The 19136-nt window shown below is 47.2% G+C and overlaps 1 protein-coding gene across 1 annotated transcript in view; it reads right to left on the reverse strand.

Moving 5' to 3' along the window:
• USP24 (ubiquitin specific peptidase 24) overlaps window positions 1–6204 on the reverse strand; it is a 162770-nt gene extending 156566 nt beyond the window's left edge. Inside the window, exon 1 of the mRNA XM_060231879.1 lies at window positions 5597–6204. Coding sequence (XP_060087862.1) covers window positions 5597–5929 — 333 coding nt within the window. The 5' untranslated portion in view covers window positions 5930–6204. The remainder of the gene's footprint in view (window positions 1–5596) is intronic.
• Between the last annotated feature and the right edge of the window lie 12932 nt (window positions 6205–19136).

Consider the following 19136-nt stretch of genomic DNA (forward strand, 5'->3'; position numbering starts at 1 on the left):
ACCGTCCTCCACTGCGAAGACTGCCCATTTATACTCACTCTCTGCTTCCTATTACTCAGCCAGTTTTTGATCCACAAGAGGACCTGTCCTTTTACTCCATGACTCTCAAGCTTTCTAAGGAGCCTTTGATGAGGAACTTTATCAAAAGCTTTCTGGAAGTCAAGGTAAACAACATCTATCGGGTCTCCTTTGTCCACATGTTTGTTCACCCCCTCAAAGAAATGTAACAGGTTAGTGAGGCAAGATCTTCCCTTGCAGAACCCATGCTGAGTCTTCCTCAATAACCCGTGTTCATCAATGTGCCTACTCATTCTGTCCTTGATAATGGTTTCTACCAACTTTCCCGGTATTGAAGTCAGACTGACTGGCCTGTAATTTCCCGGATCTCCTCTGGAACCCTTTTTAAAGATGGGGGTGACATTTGCTACCTTCCAGTCCTCAGGAACGGAGGCAGATTTCAATGAAAGATTACAGATTTTTGTTAGAAGATCCACAAGTTCAACTTTGAGTTCTTTCAGAACTCTCGGATGTATGCCATCCGGACCCGGTGACTTATTAGTTTTTAATTTGTCTATCAGTTGTAGGACCTCCTCTTTTGTCACCTCAATCTGACTCAGGTCTTTCAACACCCCTTCCAATATTAGTGGTTCTGGGGCGGGCAAACACTTCTCATCTTCCACGGTGAAGACGGAGGCAAAAAATGCATTCAGCTTCTCTGCCATTTCCCCATCCTCCTTCAGTAATCCTTTTACCCCATGGTCATCCAAGGGCCCCACTGCTTCCCTGGCTGGTTTCCTACTTCTAATATATTTGAAGAAATTTTTATTGTTGGTCTTTATGTTTTTTGCAATATGCTCCTCATAGTCCCTTTTTGCCTGCCTGATCACAGTCTTGCATTTGATTTGCCACTGCCTGTGTTCCCTTTTATTAATCTCACTTGGACTGGTTTTCCACCGCTTAAAGGAGTCCTTCTTACCTTTTACAGCTTCCATTACTTTGTTTGTTAACCATGCTGGCCTCTTCTTATACCTGTTTGTGCCTTTCCTAACTTGTGGTATGTATTTTATCTGAGCTTCTAGGATTATAGTTTTAAATAGTCTCCAAGCTTCCCCAAGGGTTTTGACCGTATTTACCTTTCCTTTCAGTTTCCTCCTCACATGCCTCCTCATCTCAGAGAATTTACCCCTTTTAAAGTTAAATGTGGTTGTGGCGGTCTTTTTGGGCAACTCCCTATTTATACAAATGGTGAAATCAATAACATTATGGTCACTGCTCCCAAGCGGCGCAATCACTTTTACGTCTCTCACCAAGTCTTGGGCATTACTTAGGACCAGATCTAGGATCGCCCCACCCCTGGTAGGTTCTGAGACCATCTGCTCCATAGCACAGTCATTGAGAGCATCAAGAAACTCAATCTCTTTCTCTCGACCAGAACACATATTGACCCAATCAATCTGCGGGTAGTTAAAATCACCTATTACGACACAGTTTTTACGTTTAGCCGCTATCTTTAATCCCTCCATCATATTATAATCGTCCTCTCTCTTTTGATTTGGTGGGCGATAACAAACTCCCATAGTTAAATTTCCTTTTGGGCCCTCTATTTCAACCCAAAGCATTTCTAAAAGGGAATCTAATTCTCTGACCTCAGTCTTACTGGACCGTATATCCTCTCTGACATACAGAGCCAACCCACCTCCAACCCTTCCCTCCCTATCCTTCCGATATAACTTATATCCAGGAATCACCGTGTCCCACTGATTCTCCTCATTCCACCAAGTTTCTGAAATTCCCACAATGTCTATGTTTTCTCCCAACACTAAACATTCCAATTCACCAATTTTACTTCGGACACTTCTAGCATTTGCATACAAACATTTATAATTTCCCAAGCAAGCTAGGCCCGCCACCTCTCTCCTGCCGCCTCGAGACTCTAGCAGACAGTCCATACTGTTTGTCACCATCACAGTGGACAACTCTGATCCGTTACTCGGTAGAAAAATAGAAGCCAACCCTTCATCTCTTTGAGACGAGTCCTCCCGAACCAGAGACATTCCATCTCCTGTCGGCTTTCCCCCAAGATTTAGTTTAAAAACTGCTCTGCCACCTTTTTGATTTTAAGCGCCAGCAGCCTGGTTCCATCCGGAGACAAGTGGAGACCGTCTCTTTTGTACAGCTCCGGCTTGTTCCAGAAAGCATCCCAGTGCCTAACAAACTTAAACCCTTCCTCCTTACACCATCGTCTCATCCACACATTGAGACTTCTAATTTGCGCCTGTCTCTCCTGCCCTGCACGTGGAACAGGTAGCACTTCCGAGAAGGCCACCTTGGAGGTCCTGGCCTTAAGTCTCCCACCTAGCAGCCTAAATTTCTCCTCCAGGACCTCACGACTGCATTTCCCCACATCGTTGGTGCCAACATGCACCATGACCACAGGCTCCTCCCCAGCACTGTCTATCAGCCTATCTACTACACGCGTAATGTCCGCTACCTTACGCGTGTAGTAGATAGGCTGATAGACAGTGCTGGGGAGGAGCCTGTGGTCATGGTGCATGTTGGCACCAACGATGTGGGGAAATGCAGTCGTGAGGTCCTGGAGGAGAAATTTAGGCTGCTAGGACATAATAGTTCTCAAGCATTATATACTAAACAGTACTCAAAATAATGCATGAAAATTGCATCCAGAGCTGACGCCAGACTTCCTGGCGCTCTAGGCCCCGCCCCCACCCCGGGCAGACCCAGGAAGGCAAGAGCAGTGGGGTGGCACATGCTCTTCTCAGAGCCCACCTTCCCTTACAAGGGAAGGCGGCCTCAGAGGAAAGTACATGCTGTCATGCTGCCCCTCCGCTCTCACCTTCCTGGGTCTGTACAGACCTGGGAAGATGAGAGTGGGAGGGCGGTGAGTGAGAGCAGAAGGGGGAGGAGAGCCCAGCGGCACCCCTGTAGGCCAGGTGCTGCCCTAGGTGGCTGCCTACCTGGCCTACTCCTATGTGCCGGCCCTGACTGCATCAAGGGTATACGTTAGCTCACAACTGATAACACAACAAATTCATTAACAGTTGTTACAGTAATGTCTGCAGGTGTGTTCTGAAGACGCATAAGCTTCTTGGTGGGAAAAGCTTCTATAAAAGAAGGTGGTAGCAGTTGAGAAAACTGAAGAAACAGAACCTTAGGTCAAAGATGCCAAAAAAGATATTATTGCTGGGTGGCCTTTCCCTTTGCCCCATTAGCAGCTTGGTTCTTATTCACTGCTCACAAGATGCACTTCAAGTATATAACAATATTAGCACAAATCACAACATGTAATAAAATCTATCATACACTAAGATCTTATCTATAATTTTCAGCATCAATGAATTTTGTGTTTAATCAAAGCTGAGTACTGAGGGTGAAGATCAGATATGGACCACTTGGAAAGTTGTCATGAGACAGTATTGAAAACTACAACTTTTAAAGGAGCAGCTTTTCCTACTTCAGCAAACTAAGCAAATAATTATAGCAAACCCTCTCACTTTTTGAAGAAGCCAACTCCATCTTCTTTGTTTCTCCACTTTTATTTAGTATACATTGCTGCATTATTGACTAAGCAAACAGTTAAAACAAATATTATGAGATATTACAGAAACAGAAAAGTTAATAAAGAGCAGTAACAGACTAGTACCCACACATCATGTGGAGCAACAGAGTAAACATACATGCAGTTAAACAAGTACCACCATACATTTGAGGCAAGGCCTAACCTTGACTTCCTACAGACTTCTCAATAGGAAAGATGGCACTAATTACCCACTTCTTTATTGTTTAAGTAAGAAGGGACAAAGAGTCTGCAGTTATTTTGTTTTTTAATGGTATAATTTCTGCCTCATGTCAAAAACATTTCCAAACTTGAACCCAAGCACTAAGAATGGCTCAATTTTCATGAGTGTAAGTATCACCCTAACTAGCATCTTAAAGACTGGACAGGCAGAAAACATACTGCCTGATGTACTATTCTAAAATATTCTAAAATATTACATTACAGTAGCTCAGGGGTGGCCAACGATAGCGCTCCAGATGTTTTTTGCCTACAACTCCCATCAGCCCCAGCCATTGGCCATGCTGGCTGGGACTAATGGGAGTTGTAGGCAAAAAAAAACATTTGGAGCGCTACTGTTGGTCACCCCTGCAGTAGCTAACTGTAGTGGTCTCTACTACTCAATAGCAGGAAGATTCACAGTGCAATCTTATGCAGACTTCCTCAATTTTAAGCCCCTGGAAATCATACCACATGTAAGTTTAGAAAGACTATGAGGGTAACCAGGAACAAAGTAAAAAGAACAGTATCTCAGCACATAAGAGGTCCAGATGCACCTGAACCTTATGAGTAGTGTTTAAGAGGAATCAGTAATTCTTTGGGTCATGCTGACAAAAAATCATATTCAAGAAGCTCCTAGTTTCAATTAAAACAATGTTATTAACCCTTATGGTATCAAAAAGGCATGCATTCAAAACAAAGAACCTAATTCATCAGTCCTTATGCTCCTTTTGCAATCCAAGAATCTAGTTATTATAAATTATGAGAAATACTACTAAAAATAATCCCAGTTCTAGATGCATCAGTTGTTGCAGCAAAAATTATCAGGAGTTGTACACCTTAAAGACAAATAAGATTTTATTGCAGCATGCAGTAGAACCCATCTTGTAAAATGCATGATTTGCAGATACAGATTTTATATATGAGATTATAAAAAGTAAACAGCAGGTCAAGGGGTTGTGAAATGCAGCAAATATAGGATGAAATAATAATATAAAATTCAGATGTAATCAAGAACAGTACAGTCACTGCTATATCGCTCACTGTCTCTCCAATTTTGCTAAACTAGTTCACGCTTTTAATAGCTAAGGACTTCTAAGTTTCACCAAGAGAACTGACAAGAATGCCCACACTATACAAAAAACAGAGTTTAGTATCAGTATTGCGCAGTGAAAATTTAAGTTATGCACCTGAGTGGCAGAAAGAACAGCTGGATTATAACCTGACATCACAGTGAAGACAACATGAAGTCCTATCTAGGCTTAACCTGCTTTCTCCTCGCTGCGTCAAACCAGGACACACATATGGGATTATCATTCAACTCCAATACACTGAGCAGTCATCTGACAGATCTGACACAAGATTCATGACCCCCTCCCCCGTGTGTTGAGGCACGCCAGTCCAGAAGTGACAAGGCTACCGAATGTGCAATAGATGGATCTTATTCAGCCTAGGTTTGGTTTAAGAGATCCGTGTCTGGAAAGAAAACTGGAAGCAAAATGAGGGTAAAAATCCAGGAGCAGAAATCGCATGCGTGTGAGAGTCGAGGACCTGAATTTTCGTTAGGACTGTAGGGGGGAACTTTGGGCAATTACTAGGGATTTTTTTCGGCCATTGAGGCGCGAGTTTCCAATCTTTCTGAGGTCTGGGAATTGCGAACAAAACGCCCCTCTCACTGACAGGCGAGAGGCCTCGTTCCGTGGGCGGGATCCTGGACCGCTAGTCGCTAAAGAGGCACAACACGCGCGCACCCTCTCATTCGCCTGCCGCCCTTCCCTTCCCCTCCCCTCCTGCGACCGTTACCTCGTTCTCCACCACCTCATGATAAGCAGGGGGCGGGTCGAAGCCGCTGCTGCTGCCGCCACCCCCGCTGCCGCCACCGGTGCCGTCGCCATCTCCTCCGCCGCGGGTGCTGCCACTTTGCTGGTGGCCTCCCGGCCCGCCGCCTCCCTGGCTGCCTCCGCTTCCCCCGCTGTCCATGGGCTCATAGTGTAGGCCGGGCCGCTCGTTAGTGAGCAAAGCCACGGCCTCGTTGATGTCGTTCTTGGCCAAACGAAGGGCCCTGCGGATGGCGGCCGCGTCCGAGAAGCCCATGCACAGCAGCGTCGTCATGTGCTGCTCCTCCTCGCTCTCCATGGCGTCCCTCTCAGCTCTGGCTCAGACGCTGCTCCCGCTAGTACGGCGCTTTCCGCCACCAGCTCTGCGCGCCGCCATGTTGCCGGGAGCCTCCTTCTTCTGCCTCCTTTCACCGCTACTGCTATCACCGCCTAAGGGCAGGACAAAACACGGCCGAGCCCCACACCCACCCGGAAGCGGCGCTCGCTGAAGCCAAGATAGTAGAGCGAGAAGAGCCACCGTCGTCACGTGCCAGGGGAGGGGAAGCCGTTGCCCGAACATGAATGGAACCAGGAAAAACAAAAGGAAGGGAGGGGGCGGTTGTCGTGGCAACCGTAAAGGCGGCGGCCGGTGGATTCTTGGGATAGCCTAGGCAGAAATATCTTTTTCACGTGTCAAGAAGAAGTGCGTAATGCTCTTGAAAAGAAAAGAAAAGAAAAGAAAAGAGAAGAAAATAAAAGAAAAAGGCAAACAAATCTAACAAAAACGCGCGTTTGGGAAAACTCAAAATTAATACTGAAGTTAGTCCTGTTTTCATCATCATCACATCAGAAGTATCTGCGACGGTTTTTGGATTTTTTCGGTGATCCAACAGCAGGCCTACACATAATAGTTTCCTGCACTTGTGTGGCAAAAAAAGGTCAAAGCAGTAAATGCCATAAGTAGAATAGACTTCACTGTTTGCCAGTATTTATTTGTTAAAAATTTGTAAATCCCTCCTGCTCTCTTTAGACTCAAGGCAGCTGACAAAGCAAAGCAACAAAGTTGCAAGGACACAAAAACAATACATCAACAAAATAATAGTGCACAAGCTAAAAACAGCAACATTTTGTCATAATGGTTTACCCACAATCAAAGGCCCTCTGAAAATAAGACAGTCTTACACACCTTCCAGAACGAGATGACTGAAGACACCTCTGTCCTCACTCTAGTAAGCCATTCCATGAGACTGGACATTATGCAAAATGCCCATGACCTCAATGTTGTCATATTGACAGTCCTAAGAGAGGATACCATAAGGCAAGGGTGGCCAATGGTAGCTCTCCAGATGTTTTTTGCCTATAACTCCCATCAGCCCCAGCCATTGGCCATGCTGGCTGAGGCTGATGGGAGTTGTAGGCAAAAAACATCTGGAGAGCTACCGTTGACCACCCCTGCCATAAGGAGATGGTTGTCTGAAAAATGCAGCAGCTACATGGGACTATACTAGGAGATACAAATTGATAAAATATGAAGTCCCATGCCACAAAGTGCTTTAAAGGTAATAACCAGCACTTTGAATTGGGTCTAGAAGAAAATAGGCAACCAACAGGGCTGGCTCGCGCTCTAGGCAAACTAGGCAGTTGCCTAGGGCTCTGGGAGGGGGGGCGCTGAATTGGGATCCCCCCTTCTGATGCCCAAGATAAATGCCTAAATTTGCCTCTCCCCCCCCCACTGGTGCTGCCACTACTGCCAGCCCCCTCCCTTCCCTCTGCCATGCTCCACCGACCCCCCTGCGCAATGAGAGGAGTGTGCCGTGACAGGGATCGGCCCTACTGTCTTCGAGGCAGCCGACATCTGAATGTTCCTTGAAGAGAGAGCTGGAGGAGGCTTTGCTCCCCCCTCACTTTTGGTTCTGGAAAGGAAGGGGGAGAAGCCTCCTCCAGCACTCTCTTCAAAGAACAGTCAGATGTCGGCCGCCTTGAAACTGGCAGGGCCCAGCCTTGTCGCAGCACGCTCCTCTGATCTGGGGGGGGGGGGCGCTCGATGGAACGCGGTGCTGCAGAGGGAGGGCAGGAGGGGGCGGTGGGTAGAGAGCCTGCCTGTGGCAGCATGTGCCCTAGGGCCAGCACTGGCAGCCAGTATAGTTGACCTAGCATTGGCATTAAGTTTTGAGCAGCTGACTTCAGGGTGGAATCTCAGTGCTGAAGCTTCCACATGTCTTCAAAGATAACCACATGTAAAGCATGTTACTGTAGTTTAGTTTGGAGTTTGTGGTAGTGTGGATTAATGTGATTAGTAGCACAGTAGGTAAGGAGCCAGTTTATGGGCAAGATATAATTGAAAGAACGGGCTTCTAGCCAGAACACCAACCTATCCTGACAAGTCCAAGTCCGAGAGCACCAGTAAGCAGCTGAGAGGTGATATAATCACTATCTTCAAGTACTTGAAGGGCTGTCATATAGAGGATGGTGTGGAATTGTTATCTGTGGCCCCAGAAGGTAGGATCAGAACCAATGGGTTGAAATTAAATCAAAAGGGTTTCCAGCTCAACATTAGGAAGAACTTCCTGACAGAGCAATTTCTCAGTGGAACAGGCTTCCTCGGGAGGTGGTGGGCTAGGCTTCCCAAATCCCCCGCCTAGCCGGGGGACCCCCGATTTGGAGCCTTCTCCCCCCACTCGCCAAAAATCTGGAAAGCGGGGGGGAATGGCGGCCCTTCCCACCCAGCCCCGATCGCAGCAGCCTTTCTTCAGTTTTCCCAGGCTGCTTCCCGCCCCCAATCAGCTGGCTGTCGGGGGGGGGGGAGAGGGAGCCCCGCTCTCAAAGGACCATGTGCCTTTGCACCTCCGGAGGCTTGACTTGAAAGGCTTCAATTTAGGATGGTGTGTCTGTGTTTCTGTGAAGAAGCTGGCAGCAACTGGTGAGTAGAGAGGCCGATCCGCTGCTTCAGATTCGCCAGAAAAGGGGGGGGGGGAGAGAAGGAAACGTCTTCATTATTCCCTGTGTGATTGATTCTCATAGGGTATAATGGGGAATTGTTCTGGAGGTTTCAGGGGCTCTGGGGGAGCTGTTTTTTGAGGTAGAGGCACCAAATTTCAATATAGTATCTAGTGCCTCTCCCCAAAGTACCCCCCCCAAGTTTCAAAAAGATTGGACCAGGGGGTCCAATTCTATGAGCCCCAAAAGAAGGTGCCCCTATCCTTCATTATTTCCTATGGAAGGAAGACATTTAAAAAGGTGTGCTGTCCCTTTAAATGTAATGGCCAGAACTCTCTTGGAGTACAATTATGCTTGTCACACCCTTGTTCCTGGCTCCACCCACAAAGTCCCCAGATATTTCTTGAATTGGACCTGGCAACCCTATTGTGGGTTCTCTTTCCTTGGAGGTTTTTAAATAGAGTCTAGATGGCCCTCTGACAGCAATGAAGATCCTGTGAATTTAGTGGGGGTGTTTGTGAGTTTCTTGCATTGTGCAGGGGGTTGAACTAGATGTCCCTGGAGGCCCTTTCCAACTCTATGATTCTAAGTTCTTAACTTGATACTGGAAAGAGCTTATTCCCATTTAATGCTAACAAAACCATATGAACCAAATACTCCTCTGCCATGCCTGGATTAACCTTCAGTTTTTTTACTCTCAGCCACTTGTCCACAGCTTCAAGACATATCTTATAAATTGTTCTACCTTATAACTTAATCTTCTTCTACACTTCCCACACTTTTTTTAAAAAAGTATTGCAGACCTTATGGCTGCTGAAGATGAAAGAATGATTAAGGTGTGTATAAAGAAGTCTCAGAAACAAGTTAGAAGTCTGTTTTATTAAGAGTAATGCACATGCCTCATACTGAGTTGGACTACTGTTCTATTAAGGGTAATATTATCTACTCTGTCAACTTTTAAGGATCTCAGATTTTTCACATCTGATTTCATTAACTGGTGATGTCAGAAATCAAATCTGAGGACCTTCTGGATGCACAGCACATGAACACATGAAGCTGTCTTATACTGAATCAGACCATTGGTCCACTGAGACCTACTCTGACTGGGTCTCAAGCAGAGGTCTTTCACATCATTTACTGCCTGGTCCTTTTAACTGGAGATGCTAGGGTATGAACCTGGGACCTTCTGCATGCCAAGTAGATACTCTACCACTGAGCCGTGGTTTCTCCTCTGAAAGGGCAAATTCTCTTTTACTGGAAAAGGCCTCTTTCTGCTGAATAAACATGAATGGGATTCAGCTGAAAGGTTACAATATTGTGCATAACTTACTTGGGTATAATCAGGGGTGTAGACAACAATGCCCATGGACTGGGCGTAGACTTTTCAATATCCTGGGGGGGGGGGGGGGATGGGGCCCAGCCAGAGATATTTGATCCAGTGACATCATAGGGAGGAGCCAGTAACATCACAGGGAGGGGCCTCCATTATCACTACCTATGAATTTATGGAGAAGCTCCCTCCCCATAAATTTAGGGAGCACCCCCCCAACAATGCCCATGGACCGGGCCAAACCCAGAAGAAGGTGGGAGTTGGCCAGTGGTTATAGTGGTATCTCAGGAGTCTCTTGCTGTGTCCTGTTTTTGAAATTCACTTTTAGAATAATCACTTTAAGATCTGCAAATATACATATCATGTGCTTAGGACAAACGGTCACAAATTTGATAGTAAAAGGCAATACAGAAAAGCTTTAGGGGAACATTTCCCTTCCCCCCGCTGTTTTCTGATGACCCTGAAGCACAATCTCCTTTACCTCCCCCCCACCCCACCCCACCCCACCCCACAACAGTCCAGTCCAGCAGTTCAGCTACCAGGGGTGCATCATCTCCTCAGACGCCAAGATCGACAAGGAGATTGACAATAGACTGGCAAAGGCAAACCGTGCATTTGGCCGACTGCATAAAAGAGTGTGGAGCAACAAGCATCTGAAAAAAGGCACAAAAATCAATGTTTACAAAGCGGTTGTGATGACAACCCTCATCTATGGCTCCGAATCGTGGGTATTATACCGTCATCACCTACGACTCCTTGAGTGCTTTCATCAGCGCTGCCTTCGCACCATCCTCAACATCCACTGGAGTGACTTTGTGACCAGCACTGAAGTCCTCAAGCGGGCAGAGGTTACAAGCATCGAGGCATTGTTGTTGAAGACGCAGCTGCGCTGGGCAGGGCATATCTCCAGGATGGAAAACCACCGCCTTCCCAAGATTGCCCTGTATGGCGAACTTTCCACTGGCCATCGAAATAGAGGGGCACCAAAGAAGAGGTAAAAGGACTCCTTGAAGAAATCCCTTGGTACCTGTTGCATTAACCATCACCAGTGGTTTGACTTAGCCTCAGATTGCAAAGCATGGAGGCACACCATCCACCAGGCTGTCTCTTCCTTTGAGAACACACGCATAGCTGGTCTTGAGGACAAAAGGAGATTGAGGAAGAATCGTACTGCTACAGCACAACCCCCAAATCAGACTTTTCCCTGCAGCCACTGTGGCTGGACCTGCCTGTCCCGCATTGGTCTTATCAGCCACCAGCGAGCCTGCAGCAGAAGTGGACTACTGCACCTTTCTTAAATCTTCGTTCGCGAAGTCAAGCCAAGAGAGAGAGAGAGAGACCCCACAACAGACACCCTGTAAGGTAGGTTGGGCTAAGAGAGCTCTTACAGCAGCTGCCCTTTCAAGGACAACTCTTACAAAAGTGATGATTAACCCTAGGCCATTCCAGCAGCTGCAAGTGGAGGAATGGAGAATTAAATCCAGTTCTCCCAGATAAGAGTTTGCACACTTAACTATTGCACTAAACTGGCTGTCACCAACTATATGTTGGGTTCAGTATATGCTACAGTTTACAGCTGCTGCTGATACTGGGGCTTGACACCTAAATCATTCAGTTTTCACTTATACTCAGAAATCAAACTTTCATTTCATTTCATGTATTCAACATATCCTGCCCTACCCACAAAATGGGTTCAGGATGGCTCACATCATAAAACCAACAGCAGCAAAACAATAAATAAGATCAATGATTAATAGCAAAAAAAAAAAAGGCTCATGTCAGATAAAATAAGTGTGTGTGCAATGAAATGAAACAGTGTACATGCACACAAAAGCTGATGCCCAGAATAAAACTTGGTTGGTTCTTAAAGGTGCCACTGGCCTCAAATTTTGTTCTTAAAGGCCTCTGATCTTCATGGCCACACTCAATCTCACTTTCCCCCATAATGTAAATTGGAAACCAAGCAAGTATTTTGAATCCACCAATAATGTTCCCTCTTAAGCTGCAGAATCTTGTGAGCAAAAACTGGCATTAAAGTTGTGAGCTACTGGCATTAAAGTTGTGAGCTACTGCATAAATTATTGTGCTCTAGGGCCATTTTTACTGAGCTAAGACAAAAATGTGTGAGCTGGAGGCTAAAAATCTTTGAGCTAGCTCACGCTAACTCAGCTTAGAGGGAACACTGTCCACCAAAGAGAACCTGCAGTCTGACTGTTGGTGCATTAAAAGTGGAGGAGGAAGGAGTGTCACTATTATCTTGACAATTGCTGCCCTATCCAAGGCAGATTGGCTCATCGTCTTTTCCACCTCATGAGACTTTCAAGGCAAGAGACAAGCAGAAGTGGTTTGCCACTGTCTTCCTCTGCACAGCAGACTCAGCTTTCCTCCAAGCACTAACCATGGCCATTCCTGTGTAGTTTCCAGACTCTGATGAGATCTGGCTAGTTTGGGATATGAGGGCTGTGACTTCTTTTTGTATTGAAGGACATCTGTAGCTGAAGATTGACACCTAGCTTCTGGCGTGGGGGAAGCTCAATTAGCATTTCTAAGGAGCTGAGTTTGGGTTGTAAAGTCATTAAGTCATTCATAAAGTCATTCGCTGACTTTGAAGCTCAGAGGAAAAATCACACAGCCTTTATCACCCCATTCATGCCTTTGAAGCCCCAAATCCTGTGCTGATTGCCCGGTGGGGTCTTAGCCCTGAGTGGGAAAATCCTGGGGGGGTCTGCACCCCCCCAGCCCCCGCGTACTTTATGCCTATGGGTATAATTGCCAATGGAATCTTGATGGCAAACACAACTACAGTTATAAAAGCTTCTTACATCCTTTCATGGCTCTCTAGAAGTCCTTATCCTTGTTTCTTTCCTGCCTTTAGAGAAAAGAGCATTATTGGCCTTCTGGCTTGCTTCATGCTGCTTCCTGGAATGTTGCCAGAAGGTACTTAAAGAAAAGCTCTTGAGTTGCCTGTATGCCTCTAATGTCAAGGGGGTGGATAAATAGGTAAGTGTTATGTTGCTTTGTGTTACTATATATCTCATGCTTATCACCAACACGATAGCTGAATAGAATCTCCAAATTCAGAAGAGGTGTACTTTCAGATAATAGAAGCCAGAAAAACAACTGGGGGAGGGCAGTGGCGTCGAGAGGGGGGGGCGGGGAGGGCGGGCCGCCCCGGGTCTCGGGGGCCCCTGCAGGTCTGGGGGGCCCCTCGCAGAGCCCCGGCCGCTCGGGCACCGTCAGGCACTGGCTCCAGCCTCTTGCTTCCCTCCCCGCGGCGAGACCCTGGGCGGGCGGGCAGGCGCAGGCCGCCGGTGGGAGCCCCCGACGCAGAGTCCGCGAAGCGCCGCTCGCCGCCAGGGGCAGAGCGCGGCGTCCCCGAGGCGCCCTCGAGCCGCTGCAGCTCCTTCCTCTCCCTCCTTCCCGGCCAGTGGCTCCGCGGCGCGATGGGCAGAGGGACGGTGGCGGTGCAGAGGCTGCCGCTGCTGCTGCTCTTGAGCCCTGGCCGCTCGGGCACCGTCAGGCACTGGCTCCCGCTTCCCTCCCCGCGGCTAGACCCTGGGCGGGCGGGCGCAGGCCGCCGGTGGGAGCCCCCCCGACGCAGAGTCCGCGAAGCGCCGCTCGCCGCCAGGGGCAGAGCGTAGCGTCCCCGAGGCGCCCTCGAGCCGCCGCAGCTCCTTCCTCTCCCCCTCCTTCCCGGCCGGTGGCTCCGCGGCGCGATGGGCAGAGGGACGGTGCAGAGGCTGCCGCTGCCGCTGCTCTTGGGGCTGCTGCACTGGGGGCCCGGCGGCAGGGAGGGCAGGAAAAGCTGGAGGCGGCGGGGGCAGCAGCAGGCGGGCGGCGGCCCGCGAGCGGAGCGAGGCGGCAGGGCTGCCGGTGGAGAGCTTCCCGCTGGACTTTACCGCCGTTGAGGGCAACATGGACAGTTTCATGGCTCAGATCAAAAGTCTGGCCCAGTCGCTGTATCCTTGCTCGGCGCAAAAATTCTAACATAATTATGTATATAAATTTGCTTCTTTCATTTACCCTGTCTCCACTCAGAGGTTGTACTCCAGTGTCACAAGCCTCAGAAAGGTAATACAAAGCTAATGAGAAATACAGATACTCCTCCTAGCCATGCAGGTGTTTCTGTTCCTGTGCTTCTCAAAACCCTCCCCCTTTTTCTACTCCCTGATCCCACAGGTACATCTGCACCATCTCTCTGTTGCCTTTTTCCTTCTATATATGGCAGAATACTTCCCCCCCTTATCCTATCTCGGCTTCTCTTTGCTGAGTTCATAGGGTACAATGGAAAATTGATCTGTGGAGAAGGCATTTCTCTCTTTAAATCGCTTCTCCAAGCCAAGTCAGCTGGCAGATTGGAGAATGCATTTAAAGTTAAAGTTGCTTTCTTCCCACCTCTCCTTCCCCATCTTCCTCGGGAGGTGGTGGGCTCTCCTTCCTTGGAGGTTTTTAAACAGAGTCTAGATGGCCATCTGACAGCAATGAAGATCCTGTGAATTTAGGGGGAGGTGTTTGTGAGTTTCCTGCATTGTGCAGGGGGTTGGACTAGATGACCCTAGAGGTCCCTTCCAACTCTAGGATTCTGTGATTCCTTCCTTCCTTCCCCTGATGCGCATGTCTTGCAACTCTCAAACATCGGATGTTTACTTTATGTGGCTCTTTCATTAAGTGAGTTTGGCTCTCCCCACACCCAATGGCCTCCGTGCCGCCACAGCCCCGGGGGCTGGGGGTGGAGGGGTCCCCTGCCTGCTGTGTTGATCTGCTCCTCTGTCCAGTGCACTTTGATCTCAGCTAAGGAGCTGTGTTGTGTCCTCACAGCAACCCTTTGAGGTAGGTCAGGCTGATGGAGACTGGCCCCAAATTGCTTTGGAGTAGAGGGGACTGCTCCACTGTGCCACAGCCTGTTGGGGAGTGCAGTTTGAGTTCAAGGACCTGGGGGTTACCAGTAGCACAGGGGTGGCCAAACTGCTGCTCGGGAGCCACATGTGCCTCTTTCACACATATCGTGTGGCTCTCAAAACTCTCTTGAGTTACTCCTGAAGGTTTTGGATCTAAAATTGGTTGTGAATGGACATGTCTGTCACTCGAGGTTGCAAATTCCCCATGAGAACGCAGTTTCTAACACAGAGCTTTTGTTTTTGTGGCCAGTCCAGGTTTCTTGAAATCCCCACTGCCCTGTAGCTGGCTTGGAGAAGGCATTTGTCTCTTTAAATCACTTTGCCAAGCTAGCTGGTGACTTGGAGAGTGCATTTAAAGTTAAAGTATATTTCTTTCCACTTCTCCCTCCCTCCCCATCCATTTCCTTCCTCCCTCCCATTGTAGTGGTTAAGTGTGCAGACTCTTATCTGGGAGAACCAGGTTTGATTCCTCACGCCTCCACTTGCATCTGCTGGAATGGCCTTGGGTCAGCCACAGCTCTCGTAGCAATTGTCCTTGAAAGGGCAGCTTCTGGGAGAGCTCTCTCAGTGCCACCTATCTCACAGGGTGTTTGTTGTGGGGGAGGAAGATAAAGGAGATTGTGAGCCATTCTGAGACTCAGAGTGGAGGGCAGAATATAAATCATCTGTCTGTCTGTCTTCCTTCCTTCCTTGTGGCTTTCAAACATCTGACATTTATTCTGTGTGGCTCTTACATTAAGCAAGTTCGGCCACCCCCGCAATAGCGATTGTGCGTGATCCTGGCCTTCCTTTCAAAGCGTTCCAGGTAACATCGGTACAGAACTTCTGCAGCCACGGAGAAGTCCCCAAGAAGATTTTAAAAAGTAACCTGGATCACCTGGGGAAATGATAGGTAATGTGCTGGCATGGCTGCTGTTGGCACAGTGCTGTTAAATACTTCTGGGCCCCGTTTTTTTTTGAAAAATGGCTTAACTTTACTTGGATTACTCCTAGGTCAAAGTCCACCGGCTCCTCAGAGATCAACAAAAGTTCCAGAGTATAAGTTTTCAGGAATCACTTCCCGTTTCCGGCAGGTGGCACGGGGGAAATGATGTCACAGGAAGTGATGTCACTTCCTGTTTCCGGCGGTGGCATGATGTCACCGGAAGTGACATCGCTGGAAGTGACGTCACTTCCTGTTTCCGGTGGCGTGCACACACGTAGGGGGGCCCACATAAATCTTGGGCCCCGGGCCCCCAAAGCCCTAGCTACGCCCCTGGGGGAGGGGGCTATTGCCTTCATGCCCTGCTTGTTGTCTCTTAGCCAGTTTGGTTTGTGAGCCAGTTTGGTGTAGTGGTTAAGCACACAGACTCTAATCTGGGAAAACTGGGTTTGATCCCCTACTCTTCCACATGCAGCTGCTGGTGTTACTTTGGGTTGATCGCAGGTTCTCTCAGAGTTGTTCTGTTGTGGGAAGGGGAAGGGAAAGGAGATTGTAAGATGCTCTGAGACTCTAAGCAGAGGGTAGGATATAAATCCAATCTCTTCTCTTCATCACTGTAAAATCACTGTACACTGTTACACTGTTTTAAGCACACTGACTTCAATTGACTTAGAACATATAACTTTTCTTAGAGTGGTACTGTCTGACGTGTACTGAGGTAGAGAAAGGCTACAATAACTCGTGCTCTCTGGCTTTTTAATATGTTGGAATCTCAAGTTAAAACCAGGGCTTTTTTGTAGAAAAAGCCAAGCAGGAACTCATTTGCATATTAGGCCACTCCCCCACATAAAACTGCCTAGCAGGAACTCATTTGCATATTGGGCCACACCCCTGACACCAAGCCAGCCGGAACTGCGTTCTTGTGTGTTCCTGCTCAAAAAAAGCCCTGGTTAAAATTGTTCAGAGTGGTCAATGTTTTTTGTGGCATCTTAAAGACTAAAACAGTTATTGTCATTAAAGCTTTTGTGTATTTCAACCCACATGTGGTTCTATAGATGAAAGCTTGTACTGTAATAAATCTGTTCATTAGCTAGTGCTTCAAAACTCCTTTTTATTTTTGCTGCAACAGTAATATGGCTACCCCTATAGAATTTCTAAATGTGGTAAATACACAGTTTGTATGAAAGTAAATGGAACACAATGAATGTGTGACTGCCTTCAGTGAGTGCTTGTTTTAAGTTAGGGAGAAGCTTCTCCAGCATGTGTGTGCTGATAAGAACAGTTACAACTTCCAGCATTCTTCAAGGGCAGCCCCACAAAGCATGCATTGCAGTAATCTAGTCTGGATGTTACCAGGGCATGCATCACAGTGGCAGCACCTTTCCTGCCCAGGAAGGGCTGCAACTAGTTCATCACCTGTAGCTGGTGAAAGGCACCCTGCTGCATGTTTTACTCCATATAGTGCCTTCTGCAGTTTGCAAGACTAAATTTGGTCATTTGGGGTCTATAAAACCTTCTGGCTGTTCCATGCATGGATCTTCCTGCATCCCTCCATGAAGAAATGCTTTCTTTACATCTAGATGTTTGACCTGCATCTTCTTGGATGTTACTATACTCAAAAGTAATCTGATCGTACTCTTTCACCACTGGTGTAAAGGTTTAATCAACGGCCTGACCATATTCTTGTGAGAAGCCTTTAGTAACTAGTCTTGCTTTGTAGCATTCCACATCTCTGTCTGTATTTTATTTGATCTTAAACACGCACGTGGGTCCAATAAGATTATTTCCTGGTGGTAGCCTTCTTCCGCTTATTGGCTTTGATTTCTGGCATCTGTTCTACTTCCTTCCTAGTAGAAGGTTCAGATGGTAACACTGACCTTGTGAGGAGGGACAAGTGCAAGGCTGGTATGCCTTTGTTTGGTCAAAATGAACATTGTAGGTGAGGTCCTGGATTTTCATCTGCTGTCTCAGAGCTGTTGAGTCCACCTGTATTTTCATTCTCAGTTGCTTCTTCTTCCTGTGTTGCACTGCTCTGAATCTCTGGCATGATTGCTTTGGAATCTTGTATGCCAATAAAGGTACAGAACTGAAACTTTGGAATCTGCCCTCTCAGGCTGTGTGTCTTGTTCTGATGTTTCATCAATGCACACTGGTTCAAGGTCCAGCAGCCAGTACTGGGCATGCCTTTTCTTAGTCACATGATGCATTTCCCTCTCTACTGGCTCTGCTTTCATCAAACTGAATCACATGCCTGACATAGACTTCACCTCTTTTTGGGTACAGCAATCTATGCCCCCTTACTTCTAGAATCATATCCCATAAAAACACTTTCTCTGGCTTTGGGACCTAGTTTTTGCCTTTTCCCCTTGGGTTCAAATGTGAAGGTCTTGCTGCCAAATACTCTTAATGTGATCTATGTCTAGCACCTTGCCATGCCATATTGGTAAAGTGTATGTGTGCTCCCTTTTGTGGGCAGTCTGTTCTGGAGATAGTTTACTGTCAGGATTTATGTAGGTACATTTAGCATTGTGAACAGGTTAACGTCAAAAAGATTAACTTGCTTTAAGTCCAAGCCCAGGTAAGAGAGAGAAGAGAGGTCCTATATAAGATGAAACAGAAGGCAAGCAATGGCCAAAGAGGCTCAGAATCTAACCCATGAGATGGTGGAGCCAACTTCCAAGTGTACCCATGCAGAGAATTCTCTTAACCCTTTCCGTCCCCAGTCTTTTTGCATGCAGAGTTACAATATCCAACAGATTGATGGTATCAAAAGCATCTGAAAGGTCCAGGTGAATTAACAGGGTCACATACCCCAAGCCCACCTCCTGGTACAGATGATCCACCAGGTAACTAAGGCTGTTCTAATCCCATAACAAGACCTGAAACCAGATTGTAATGGGTCCAAACAGTCTGCTTCATTCATTATTAATTAAAAATAACTGGAAAATCAAGGGATATAACTTGAATCAGGAATTTTTCCTAAGCTAGAACACAGCATGCCCACTATATTGGGAAACTTTTGTAAGATGTTGTGTTCTTTTACTGACATGGGTCATAAGGCTTTCCCTTTTAAGCCGGAGCAAAGAAAAGTGTCCTTTGCTCTGCCTTAAATGGGAATCAACACACTGGCTGCAGATAGAGCATCTGTGTGGAAACTGTGCCTGCAGCTAATCCACAGAGAGAGCAGAGCTTAGTATTACCTTCAAAATATTGATACCTCCAGCATTTCTCCATCCTTTTTTGCCCCTTATCAGAGATTTAAAAACACAAACTTCAGCCATAGCTCAGCTCCTGGGTTGTGAAGGTATGGGAAGAACAAGATTTTTGATTAGTTGGCACTTTTGTGGCAACATGACAAGGTAGAAGGAGATGCAGAGGGGTGGTATCAGAAGCAGACTTTGTGGAGACAGAGTATTTGGATTACCTTCCTGAGAGTCTC

The sequence above is a fragment of the Heteronotia binoei genome, chromosome 2, assembly GCF_032191835.1.
Source record: "Heteronotia binoei isolate CCM8104 ecotype False Entrance Well chromosome 2, APGP_CSIRO_Hbin_v1, whole genome shotgun sequence".
Lineage (NCBI taxonomy): Eukaryota > Metazoa > Chordata > Lepidosauria > Squamata > Gekkonidae > Heteronotia > Heteronotia binoei.